This window comes from Echiichthys vipera (genome assembly GCF_963691815.1).
Source record: "Echiichthys vipera genome assembly, chromosome: 12".
Lineage (NCBI taxonomy): Eukaryota > Metazoa > Chordata > Actinopteri > Perciformes > Trachinidae > Echiichthys > Echiichthys vipera.
The window spans coordinates 24,485,702-24,499,136 of record NC_139837.1 but is presented as its reverse complement, the minus strand read 5'-3'; the positions used below and the strand labels follow the sequence as shown (position 1 = coordinate 24,499,136).

The following is a 13,435-nucleotide window of genomic DNA, read 5'->3' as shown; positions in this document are numbered from 1 at the left end:
AAAACGCGACCCTGTGTCCAATAGATTGATGCTGCTATGTAATTACCCTAACTTAAAGGAGTTCCTGTGGTGAGCTCTCTCTCTCTTTCTCTCTCTCTCTCTCTCTCTCTCTCTCTCTCTCTCTCTCTCTCTCTCTCTCTCTCTGTCTCTCTCCCTCTCCCTCTCCCTCCCTCTCTCTCTCTCTCTCTCTCTCTCTCTCTCTCTCTCTCTCTCTCTCTCTCTCTCTCTCTCTCTCTCTCTCTCTCTCTCTCTCTCTCTCTCTCTCTCTCTCTCTCTCTCTCTCTCTCTCTCTCTCATATATGCTGTGAGTCGTTAAGCTTTTTTCCACCATTAATTAAGCAGCAACGACTTCTCTCTTCCTCTGCCAAGAGAGCCCAGATGAGAGTCTCTTCCAAAGCTGAGAAACAGAACAGGCAGGCAGGAAGGAAGGAGAAGAGCAGGGTGAGGCTGAAGCCAGAGCAAAGCATCAGTGTTTCCACTGGCTGGGGCTGCACTCGTAAAGCATCTCAGAATAGTCGTGTTGATATGAGACCAGTTTGCTTCATTAGAAATAGGATGCTTTTCCAGTGCTCTAACCTGACCAGTCATCCTCCATCGCCGCTCATTTCCCAGAACACAAGGCGGAACAAAATCTGCTCAACTACACGTTTTTATATAGAAACAGGCACGTTTGGTCAGCTTTCTTGCAGCAGACTCGCAGGTAACATGCTCACTTCATAAATGAAGATTTCAAAGTGAAACTTTGTGACTGTCACTGGTTGTGGTCTTAAAGGAATTCTTTCCTTTCTGGCATTAGAGCACGCAGAGCTTCCCCCTTGTCCCAGCCTCTTCCCCCAGCCTGACCTCTGACGCTCCCTCCTCCCCTGACATGTGCGTTGAGAGAGAACTGCTGCGTTTAAGTGCCATGGGAAGACCAACGTTTTGGACCTCCAACTAGGTGAATTCTCCTACTAGTGAATTCGGGGGAGATTGACATACCCCTTATTTGCTAGAAGAAGGTTCCACTTTGACAGACATTCAAGTGCACTCTGTCTAGTTGGAGGTCAGAAACGTCAGACTTCCCTTGGCACTTGAATGCAGCAAGAGCAGCTCAAGTGAAAGAGAGTGAAGGATGACAATCGGACCGAATAAAATGATTGGTCAGACTTTAATTAGAAATAAATGAGAATTGAATATTGATGAGTTTCAACACCTGGTGGATTTCTTTTACATTTTAGTGGGCCATACGCTTATTAGGAGCATTTTAAGGTTACGAAAGAAAAGTGTGAAAATGCGAGAAAGGTAAGAATAGCTTTAATCAGCATCACAGTATTTATAATTATTTTTTTGTATAAATACAATATTCTTTTAGTATTGAAATGTTTCACGACACAGCAAACTTCTGCAAAATCACGTGAAAATTCTGTGCTCCACTGTTTTGCATTGCACTACAGGTTTTTTTTTCTGCATTATAAATTTTGAGGCGGCCGCCTCCCTGAAATTGTCTTCTGCCGCCCTGGAATCTTGACTGAAAATCTATGTATTTCTATGGAAGCTCAGAGGTGATGCTTTTAACTCGGTTCAACTCGACCGCAGCAGACGGGGTGCGTTTGTTTTCAGATCTGGGCCGCAAAATGACGTAGGGATGGGCTCAGAGATGGAGAGAGAGAGAGAGAGATGGAAAGAGAGAGGGTCGAGCGAGCAATACAATGACTAAGGAGAGCGAGCGCCGGCCGCTATCCAATCCAACAAAGCAGTTAATTAGGGAAATTAAACGGTATTTTTGCTGTTTCATCACAACTAGAAAAGCAGCTGCAGCAAGTATCTCACTGTCTCTGTCCTCATTTATATTTTATAAAGTTACAAATTATACTCGGCTACGAAAACAAGCCTCAAAAGTCAGAGGTTAGAACGGAAGTACAGAGAGGTGTTTCTATGGAGACGATAAACTGCCTCACCTCATTGCCCAACAGGCAGGTTTCAGAACGCTTCAGACCTGTTAGGAATATATGTTCTGAACTGGGCTATAGGGGCTCCGCTCCGTTCCAACGTTGAAAAATAAGGGAAAATATTTTTTAAGAACAGATGTTTAACTAAAGTCAATGCCAGACCTAATTTTAGTGTGATGTTTTCAACTAAATAAAGTGCTTGAAACTGCTTGAAATGTTCTGTCATATGATGATGACATATATGATATAACACAGAAAAGAAGATCTGCATGTTTGAGACTCAAAACAACTTTTTCCGACATTTGACACGGAAAATAACCTGATGATGATGATGATGAACAGATGATCAGAATAGTTGGTGATTATATTTCTGGGGAGTTAGTTTTCCTTTCATTCGTCATGCTTTTGTAGAACGCTGTCTCAAAACATGTTGATTGTTTATAGGACAATAACATCTCCTTTAATGTGATGATGATGATGAAGTGCAGTATTAAGTTTACTGAATGCTGAGTATTGTTCTCTATACAAATGTGTAGTTTACCACAGCTGTAAGGTGCTGGAAAAGCATGAAAATGCACTTTGAAATGGTTGAAAAGTGCTTCAGTTTGACCTTGGAAAAGGTGCAGGAACCCTGTGCTCATTTGTGTCTGTAATAACATGTTTGAGTCACATGACGAAAAGCATAGCAAATAATATTCATTCAGCTTTAAAGCTATACAGTATTCCAGCGACTAGCAACACACATCATTTGACGGATTAATTTCTGGTATTTTGTGGAAATGCTGTTTTTTCCTGATAATGAAACAGAATGAACTCTTTGTACCACTTCATTATTTAGTCTGAATAATGATGTGGCATTTTTTTTGCTTAGCTCCATGTTAGCCATATTTGGTTTCTCCATAATAACATGATGTTAGCAGCAACTCAGCGGTCAGGAACAACTCAAAATATTTCCACAAACCACCATTTAACTTTGGTGGGAACAACAGAATAAATTTTCTCTGGAGTATACTAACTTGATGTTCCTTAAACTCATTTATTTTAACATCCAAACCAACTTGACCCAAACCTTCATTACATTCATCTAAACATTGTAGAGTTACCTTCTGCAGCTGCAACATGTTCAGTTTCTCCTCGCAGACAGCTCTTCTTCTGGTCCACCTGACTCACTTTCTGATTAATGCTAAACTTCACTGACCACGCTGACCTCCCATAGCCAATAAAGAATGCTGAACACGATGGTTTGATGGTTGGCTCATTCACAGAGAGGCTGGATCAGCAGCTGCCGAATACTCATCTCAACCCTGATTCCATCCTCCGCCAACAGTGGCTGCTGCTGGATTAAAAAAGATCACATTTGTAGCAGCTAAATGGATTTGGGGATAAAGATGGATGGAAAAAGTAAATAAATGCCCTCAATGATATGGGTACTTTTTAAATATGAAAGAGCTTCTCTTCAGGTCTTGACAAAATGAAGAAGAAGAAGAAGAAGAATTACTTTATTAATCCCACACGGGGAAATTGGATTTTTTCACTCTTATTATTATACGTGTTACACACACAGACCCGAAATACACACATGCACAAACAGGGCCTATACATGCAATTAGGGAGAGATGTTAGAGCGAGGGGGCTGCCAGTGACCAGCGCCCCGAGCAGTTGGGGGTTCGGTGCCTTGCTCAACAGCACCTCGGAAGTGCCCAGGAGATGAACTGGCACCTCTCCAGCCACCAGTCCACGCTCCATACATGGTCCACACGGGGACTTGAACCAGCAACCCTACAGTTCCCAGCCAAGTCACCTATGGACTGAGCTACTTCCGCCCCTAGTCACTCAAATGGTCCCATTTGAGTGACTTTATAACAAATATAATCTTAATTTATTACAAATCAATTTAACATGCACTTGCAGACATTGTCACGAGTTTCAAGTTTATGTATGTATGTTGAGAAAGTGAGCAAGTTTGTTTTGGGGTTATTCTAATTGATCATACATGTTAACGTTACATAATTAAGCCCAACTTATTGTATTATTCCTGCTCACCTCGGAGACATTGGAATCTCTTTTGCATCCTTTGCAGTAACCGCTTTACGTGTGTGTGTGTGTGTGTGTGTGTGTGTGTGTGTGTGTGTGTGTGTGTGTGTGTGTGTGTGTGTGTGTGTGTGTGTGTGTGTGTGTGTGTGTGTGTGTGTGTGTGTGTGTGTGTGTGTGTGTGTGTGTGTGTGTGTGTGTGTGTGTGTGTGTGTGTGTGTGTGTGTGTGTGTGTGTGTGTGTGTGTGTGTGTGTGTGTGTGTGTGTGTGTGTGTGTGTGTGTGTGTGTGTGTGTGTGTGTGTGTGTGTGTGTGTGTGTGTAGACAAACGTCATAATATTGCAACAGAAAAAGTCGGAGATTTTGAGAGAAAAAAAAGTCTGAAGATTTTGAGAAATAAATGCGGAAGATTGTCACAAAAAGTCGGCGGGTTGCCACAAAAAAGTTGTAGTATTTTTAGAGAATAAAAATCAAAAAGAATTAAAAATCACTGTCTGCATCTGGTGGGGAGATGTAGCAGTCACCTGGATGTAACCCCAGTTCTATGAGGAAGAGCTCAACCTGACGTGTTCAATAATAAATTCACGCATTAATAATCATGAAATCGTGATATTTCCTCGGATAATAATCATGATATCAAAGTCTCACATTGGGACCTCCCTTCTCACAGTAATGACAGTGTACGGCGCTCCAGCACAGGGTCTCCTCCTCGCCTTAGACGGCGTTCGGGCGACTTTTAGGGCTGCTGCCTGCTTTGATCGGAGAATATTTGGCAACACTGATTGGGAAACACGATTGTTAATATGCTGTGTGCACTTCCACTCCAGGGTTCCTTCATGCTGATGTGTATGAACAATATTTTTTGGGTTATTCTAGGCTACACACGCTTATTCTCTCACAAGCTTAAATACAGTCACACACACTTTCATTCTCTCTCTCTCTCTCCCACATTCACACTCGTACTCTCTCGCCCTGCTCCAAGCCCATTCGCTGTGCTCTCTGTGTCTGTAGAGGGATTACCGTGTCCCGTGTGATTATCTGTCTATTAATAGCTTCCTTTAAGGCCATTCACATGCTCCTATAGCGGCAGAGCTGCAGGATGCCGAGGCCCCAGGCTCCGTAACATCCCTGAATCCTGCAGCCAGTAATTACTGTAATGAACTACAGCGTACACCACTGTACTCACTCTCAAGGCCCTGCACACACACACACACACACGCACGCGCGCACGCACGCACGCATTATTATAGATTATAGTATTCCAGATATTATTAATATTCCGATACTATTCCAGACCTCTTTGTCCTCAGACTTGTCTGCTGAATTCTTTGCACCGCCCTGCAGATTTGCAAACTTGCACTCGAGTGTATACAAAATCTTTTTATCTAGTTTTGCTGTACAACAGTGATGAGAACATTTGACATTTGGATATATATTTGGACATACAGACAAACATTAAATTACTTATATAACTTGTATACCTCTAAATTGTAACTTATTTAGATGGGCTTGATCTGCCACGGTTTGTTTTCCAGGACAATTAAGTGTTTTTTAAGCCACACACACACACACACACACACACACACACACACACACACACACACACACACACACACACACACACACACACACACACACACACACACACACACACACACACACACACACACACACACACACACACACACACACACACACACACACACACACACACACACACACACACACATTGCCTCAAAAGTATCTTTAAATTGATATGTGTGCTTTCAAAATAGAGCTGCAAATGTTTTATCGATTATCGATTTTAGGAATGGGAATCAAGAAACAAACAATCAAACAAATTGCACTCAGACCCAGAATAGTACTCCGTAGTATAGAATAGTACTCAGAGCCTATCAGTTCTTTTTTTTGCACCAATGACATGTTTTTTAACATGACGTCAAACTCCTGCGTTTTTACTGCTGGAAACTTGCAACACGAAGGAGTCGTGGCGGAGAGGAAGAAACGGTCCAATGCATGATGATACAACATCCACGCCTGCTGGCAGGCTGGGCAGATTTTGTCATGGAAAAACCTGAAAACCTTAAATAAAAAAAGAAAGCCGTTTAAATATTCTTGTTTCTTCCACACTGTGTTCGAACACAGAGAATAAAACAGCTGCGTTGTTGCTGAAAATCTGTGCAGGACGACTTTTATTCCACTCAGAAAATCGATCAGGAATCGATAGAGAATCAAACCGAAATGACAATCGATAAGGCGATAGTATCAGTGAACTCTTACCAACTATTTAATTAATCTGTTAATGAGTTTGAGTATTTTCTTTTAGAAAAAAAATGTCTAAATTCTCTGGGAATATTTTCTGATTTTCTTTCCTCCTCTGTGACAGTAAACTGAAAATCCTTGAGTTGTGGACAAAACAAGAATCTTCCTTTGCTTTAGGAAAAACTGACACTTTCTCCTATTTTCTGAAATTTTATAGACTAAACAACTAATTGACAGATAAATCGACAATATAAATAATCGTTAGTTGCAACCTTTTGCCAAATTGGCCTGTGAGCTTCACCTGTTTGTCCCCAGCTCGTCTCCAGCTGTTACTGTCTGCTGTTTGCTGCCGAGCAGACGTGCGAACACAGTTTATCAGAGCTTTTTATGCTGAAAACGGATGTCTGCAGCTGCTGGAATCACTATCAAGAGAACGCGGAGACAAGAACAATGAACTGAAACAAGATGAAACACAAACTTCAGTGAGTCCATCACTAGACCAGCAACTAACGATTGTTGTTGTATTATTTTCATTGTCCTTTAATCTGTTGATTCTTTTCTCCATTTGGATTAGCGGTTTGGTCCATAAAATGTTAAAAATGTGGATCAGTGTTTCCTAAAGCACACGATGACAGCCTCGTATGTCTCATTTAGTCCACAACTCAAAGATATTCAGTTTACTGTCACAGAGGAAGAAAGAAACCAGAAAAAAAATTCACATTTAAGAAGCAGAAATCAGAGAATTTGGACATTTTTTTGTCCTACAAAATGACTCAAAGCGATGAATCAACACAGCAGCTTCAACACTTGCTTTTGGTTTCTTCTAATTCACAGACCTCCTGATGCTCTTATCCAGGACAGCTTAAAAAGACTGAGCAGGACGACATATCTTGCTCAAGGACATGTAGACTTAGCAGCACTTAATATTCTGGTCAGCACTCTTTTTTTAGGTATTTGGAGCACGGAGTGATCACATCACATGCAGGGCAGAGAGAAACTTGTTTGATCTTGTTGGCAGGTTAACAGTGGGGTACTATCTTCCACATCTTTCACATGATTTTCCAACCTTGTTGCATATGATTTCAAAAAAATTAATAAATCATGTGCAATGAAATTAAAAGGTTGCTCAAAGTCACCAGAGTTGAATGCATTTGCTCTGGTACCTGACTGGGTATTGTGTGAAGTGTGTGGATCGGGGGATTAAGGCCTGCAGAGCCTAGGACTCCTGCCCAGTCAATCAGGGGTTTGCTTTTGTTTGTGACTGGCCGGATTGGACTCGGCCTCAATGAGCTGAGCTGAAGCAGGAGGCCGGCGGGTCGTGAGTAACTAGTGGCATTTGGACGGAAACGTTCAGAATAATCAGTTTAAATGCATTCGCTGAGATCTGCCGAGGGTTGTTTGTTTCCCAGAACAGGAAACTGCACTTTCAGTTTGGATAGTCAGAGCTTCAGCAAGAGGAGTTATTCATTCTGGACCGGCTGAATTAAATTTCATCTAGAAAATCTGACAGATACAGGGCCATTGGCCCCACAAAAAAAATGCATGAGTAATTCTCACTTATTTCTGCAACGTGATGTTGACTTGACAAGATCAAAATTAACCTTTTTTTATGAACTCTTGATTTTAAACATTTCTTTCTCCAACCACAAGACATAATGTGAATTCATAAAAGTTAATATTGAATCTCATTACGTCAAAAAATCACGGTGAAAGATAGAAACACAGAATAGAGCGTAGGCCGGGCGCAGCAGGATTGTGCATATTGAGTTTTGATAATGCAGCTGGTTCTGCAGGTTTGGAACTGGTACTGGATTAATGTGGATTGTTTTAACTACAGGATCACAGATGCACATTGATTTGATTGATCTATTTTAATGTGAACCGTCAGGTGACAATAGAGCTGAGCGGGGCGCCGCATGGCACCTTTAATTATTGGACGCACTACTTTTCAGTAACAATATTTATCATGATATAGCATGTTGTCAGGTAATTAAATAAATAGTCTATATGAAATAACCACGTGGTAAAGCATGTACTGCATATTTTCTCATTTAATTAAGAACATAAGCACAAAATGAAGATGACATGCAAGGATCAAGGCTGCTGATTTTTTTGACATGACGATGGATCAATTGTTCTGATATGTAAAATGTTGGGTAATGTAATCCAATTGATACTCATCACATTGAACTGTGTGGTAATAAACAGGTTGGATGATAATCCCCAAAGTACAATTTACAAATGATATTCCCTCAGGTATTTCTGATAACCCTGTTTACCGCAAAGTTGGAGTCAACGTGCGTGTTATCGTCAAGTTAGGTGATGTAGTTGTGTATCATGACCTCTCAGTCTGATTTTATTTGACTATCTATTCCATTGAAAGACAATAAATCTTCATTAATTTAGCTGGAGCCATTATCTACTGATGTACCAACTATTTACTCCATCAATAAATTCATCATTTGCTCTAAAAAATGTTAGAAAATGGATTCTCACTCATTTATATGCAGCTTTTGACTCAAAAAAATAAAATGCAGAAGAATTCAAAATGACAAACGAGCACTTTGAAGTGTAATTCGAGAGCGAACACACACACACACACACACATGCACACGCACACACAAAAGGCTTATCTCTTACATAATAATGGCCCAGTCCTGCTGGGACACCAACATCAGGTCTGGCGATCAGGGAAGAACGCTGTACGTCTCCCTGCAGGTCTGAACTCTGTGCGACCCTCTGCCATGTCTCTCACCGTGAGATCAGAATAAAGACACCTGCATACTTGTTCTGCCTGTACAACCTTACAGTTTGTGACAGCTCAGTCTCCCAAACACTCGGTGCTGGCTAATGAGGCAGCCGCGTTCATCCTCCCTGTACAGAAAGGCAGAAAAGATAAAAAGGTAATGCAGAGCAGGAAGTGAGTCTTTCACTGGAGGCTTCGGCTGTAGCATCCTTTGTTTTCCCTCAACATGTTTTATAGAAATCCATACATGCATTTGCTTTTTTGGGAGATATAATGTTCAGATCTTATATCTCCCAAAAAGATAGGGATATATATATATATATATATATATGCAGTAGATATTTTTCATTCTGTCCCTGCTCATGTTTACCATCCAGTTCATCTTCTTTTTATAGCAAACAATTTCATTATTTGCTACTTAACGTGGAAATACACTCTTCCTTTTCCCCCTCTTTTGCAAATATGTTCTTCAGTTAAGCTTTGTGCATGCTACTTTAACTTAATATTGAACTCTGTTAATGTAAAATATGTTTTTTAGTTCTTCTTGGTTAAATTGATTATTGCATTTTTTTTGGTAGTTTACAATGAAAGGACGATTATTTTTAGTTATTAATTAAAGTTAAGGATGCAGAATAATTGATTTTTGTGTCCAGTTCAATATGTTTAATTATATAATGTGGGAAATAATTTCCTTTGAGTATTTTTTTTTCAATAAGCTATTTGTTGTATGTGAGCAGTTTACCGAAATTAGCAGAACTGAGTACACTTTAATATCTATAAGTAATATCGTTATTGTGATATTCATCAACTTTATGGCATATTTTCCCCGTATCTTCCTGCCCTGATTAAAATGTAGATCATGAATTTAAGGGATAGAGATTCGTAATCAGGGAGAAAATGATCCTTAAATATTGAAAATAATCCCTGGATTCTTTTTTTTTAAATTAGTGATTAATCTAATAATTATTTATTAATTGTTTAGTTTATCAAATTGTCAGAAAACAGAGCCCAGTGTGTAGTTTTTAAATAACTGGTTTTGTCATACCACCAGTCTGAAACCCTAAATGATTACATTACAATACAATATTTGATGTCTGCATCACTGCATGGAGTTTGTGCAGTTTTCACCAAAGAGGAAGGTCATTACCTCACCTGTCATCACATGACCCAAGTTCACCGATGGACGTGAGATTTGGCCAAAATCTCAGGTTTTCACACTGAGAAGAGTAATGAGAGCACTAGAATAAAGCAACAACAAGCAAATGAATTACTACGTAAATACCTTAAAGACGGAAGGAAAACTGATCTCTGACCTAATTGCTCAGCTGGAATTTAACCGGCAACATCACAGTATGTGTCAGTCCCACCAGGACGCCCACTGTCTCTAGTTAACTCTTTGTTTGGTGTTTCAGCTCTCTGACCACATGTGGGTCAGAAACATCCCATTTATTTCTGCACCAATCTAACTGACTTTTCTCTGTGTCTGTGTGTCTGTGTGTGCGTTTATGTGTGCGTGTTTGTCTTTTGCGTCCAGACGTGCCAGCGCCGGAGCAGCCGGAGCTGTTCCTGAAGAAGCTGCAGCAGTGCTGTACTGTCTTTGACTTCATGGACACGCTGTCGGACCTCAAGATGAAGGAGTACAAGCGCTCCACGCTCAACGAGCTGGTGGACTACGTGACCGTCAGCCGGGGCTACCTGACAGAGCAGGCCTACCCCGAGGTCGTCAAAATGGTGAGGAGGGAGGGGACGTGTGCATTCAACATACACAGAGAAGTCATACGTGTCTGAGGTCTGCCTAGAAATCTCTCATGTGACACCAACATAATTCTTTAGTCCAGTGACTCCCAACCTTTTATCTTTTGAAAAATAGCGTATTGTTCTGAATATAAGACGACCCTGATTATAAGTTGACCCTAATTTTTTAAGAATCATTTCCGGAAAAATACTTTTTGAAGACCAAATCTTCTTTAACAAGAAACAAGTATTTTTACCAAAACAAAATGAGTCTTTCTTCTCAAACCAGAAATAGTCCTCTTCAGGAACCCACTAAACAAACAAAATGATCAGTCAGTTTCAAAATAAAAACAAAACCAAGTGAAACCTCCTGCGTCTAATAGAGCAGCTCCGTAAATCGGTGACAGCAAAGCCTCCTGTGTTTCTCTGCCGCGTAAATCACCATTATAACAAAATGGCATCAGAACTCCTCCTCAGACTTTTGAGCCTCTTTTTTGGGGACATCACTGTGTCTCTCCATGTCTCAGGCCCCTGTCAACGTAAGCTAAGCTAGTTGTCTCTGTAACAGTGTCTCTGTAAACTGTGTTGTGATTGACGGCCCTTCATGAAAGGAACTCCTCATAGAGATTTTTGGTGCCATTTGCTGTTGTGACTGTACACTGACTTGTAACGCTCACACTGTGACTCAGTGACTGTGTCTTTAGAATCACTTACTTACTAAAAATCTAGACCCAGAAAATATGACAACCCGCCCTTTTCAGGCGTATTTCCAGGAAAAGAACACTGTTTTCAATTCGGGAGAACACAGTAATAATTGCAACCTCACAGCGAGCGTCACAAATCTAAGTGTTTAATTGAAATTGTTGTGTTTTGGCTGCTGACTTTTATTTTTGAGGTTTAAATTTTTGTACCCATCAAGACCTTCAGCATAAAGACAGATCATTTTGTTTGTGCTTACAAATAAAACAATGACACGCCTAAATGTTAAGAAGATCAATTATATCGCACTACAAGCTGATTTTAACTCACTCGCAGCAGTTTAATGCCGGTATATGAAAGCCATACTCTCTTACTCCACACTAAAACATGTACTCGGGTCCTGACCCATTTTCCAACATTGCTGTCTTGTGACCCTGATGTACACACACACACACACACACACACACACACACACACACACACGCATCTACATCTAAAAAACTAAACTCAGAGAGCGCAGACGTTCACCAAGTCATATCCTATCTAGGGATCGACCGATATGGATTTTTTAGGGCCGATGCCGATACTGATTTTTTTTTCATTAGCCTTAGAAGTGCCAATTTTCATGAGCCGTTATTTGGAGCTAATACTACTTTTGCATCCTCAATTTACATCACAAAAATGACACAATGACACCAAATGTTACGAGTCTCAATTTTAATAAAGGTACGTTAATTGAACCTAAAATAGGCGTCTCCAGCAGCACGGAGCTGCCTTTGGACGCCTGTCTGTAAATAATGCTGCAAAAATTAGCGAACGCAGCAGCCTGCAGCAGCCGATACTGATACACCTAAAAAACGCAAATATCGCCCGATAATATCAGTCTATCACTAGTCCTATCTCACAGTGTCCATATAGAGGGAGTTTTACCAGCCGTTTTTCTGATTATTCTGACACAAGTGTCGCAGAACACACCTAATACAAAAAAAAAAAAAGTAAAACTGACCACAGCAGTTTCAAAGTAGTGTGAGTTCAGTCGCGGGTTAACGATTTGTTTTTCAGATTTATTGTAATATGTCGGCATGACAGTCGTCCTGAGTCACTACTGTAGATTTTTATTGCTTTATGTTAGTGAAATCATAGTGAAACCATAGAGTTGTCTTTACCTACTCTGTAAAGTGTCCTGAGATAACTTTTGTTACGATTTGGCACTGTAAATAAAATTGAATTGAATTGAAATAAATGAGTTAATTACTACAAAGGTCATAGTAATGGTGCAAACACAAATGACCAATGTTTCAAACCTGCCCCTTTTTGTTTCAAGATAAAAGCATGAACTGAATACACTCAAGAAATAAGGGATTTGAATGAAAACAATTCCCTAAAAAGTAAATGCATTTTGGTCCTGTGAATATTTCCATGTTTTTTGTGTGTAGTAAAGTTAGGAAAAGTGTCACCGGTAAGGTGTGTTGTCCTGGAGGGACACCGAGCAGATTTTCAGTTGCATACAAAGCTTCCCGTTTACTGTCTACATCTGTTGGGGAGATGTAGCAGTTACCTGGATGTAGGGCTGTAGGATTTTATTGATTCTGTGATATGAATCGATATTTTGTTTCCACAGAAAGTATTGATTTTTTGGCCGCAATTAAGTCCCATTCAAATCCCCCTGGCACGCTGCTTGCTGCCCATTTCCTCCCCCATTCGCTTTGCAGGAAGAGCTATTAGGTGTGCCAGCCGCTAGTGTCGCTGTAGAGCATTTCTAGCTTTCTGTCCAACAGAGATAGAAGAGAGCAACACATGAGGCCTCGCCCCCCTTCGGGTGAAAACAAACAGCCGGCTTTAACTGGCTGTAAATACAAATCCTGCAGTAATCTGTCCTGATTTCACCTATTTTACGTTAACTGGCCTGGAAGCCTCCTCCAATGGCTAACGTTAGTCAGGCAGACAGATATATTACGTCGTTGCCGAGCAATGATCGGCGTTATATGGGTAAAATGAAAGAGTTGGTGAATGTTTGTCCAGTTTACCGGAGGAGA

General features: G+C 40.6%; 1 protein-coding gene across 8 annotated transcripts in view; it reads left to right on the top strand.

Moving 5' to 3' along the window:
- Positions 1-13,435, top strand: part of ppp2r5eb (protein phosphatase 2, regulatory subunit B', epsilon isoform b) — a 63,462-nt gene that overhangs the window by 36,642 nt on the left and 13,385 nt on the right. For all 8 annotated transcript variants that reach the window (XM_083923956.1, XM_083923957.1, XM_083923953.1 and 5 more), the window contains one exon: positions 10,501-10,697. In XM_083923956.1, coding sequence (XP_083780082.1) covers positions 10,501-10,697 — 197 coding nt within the window. The remainder of the gene's footprint in view (positions 1-10,500; positions 10,698-13,435) is intronic.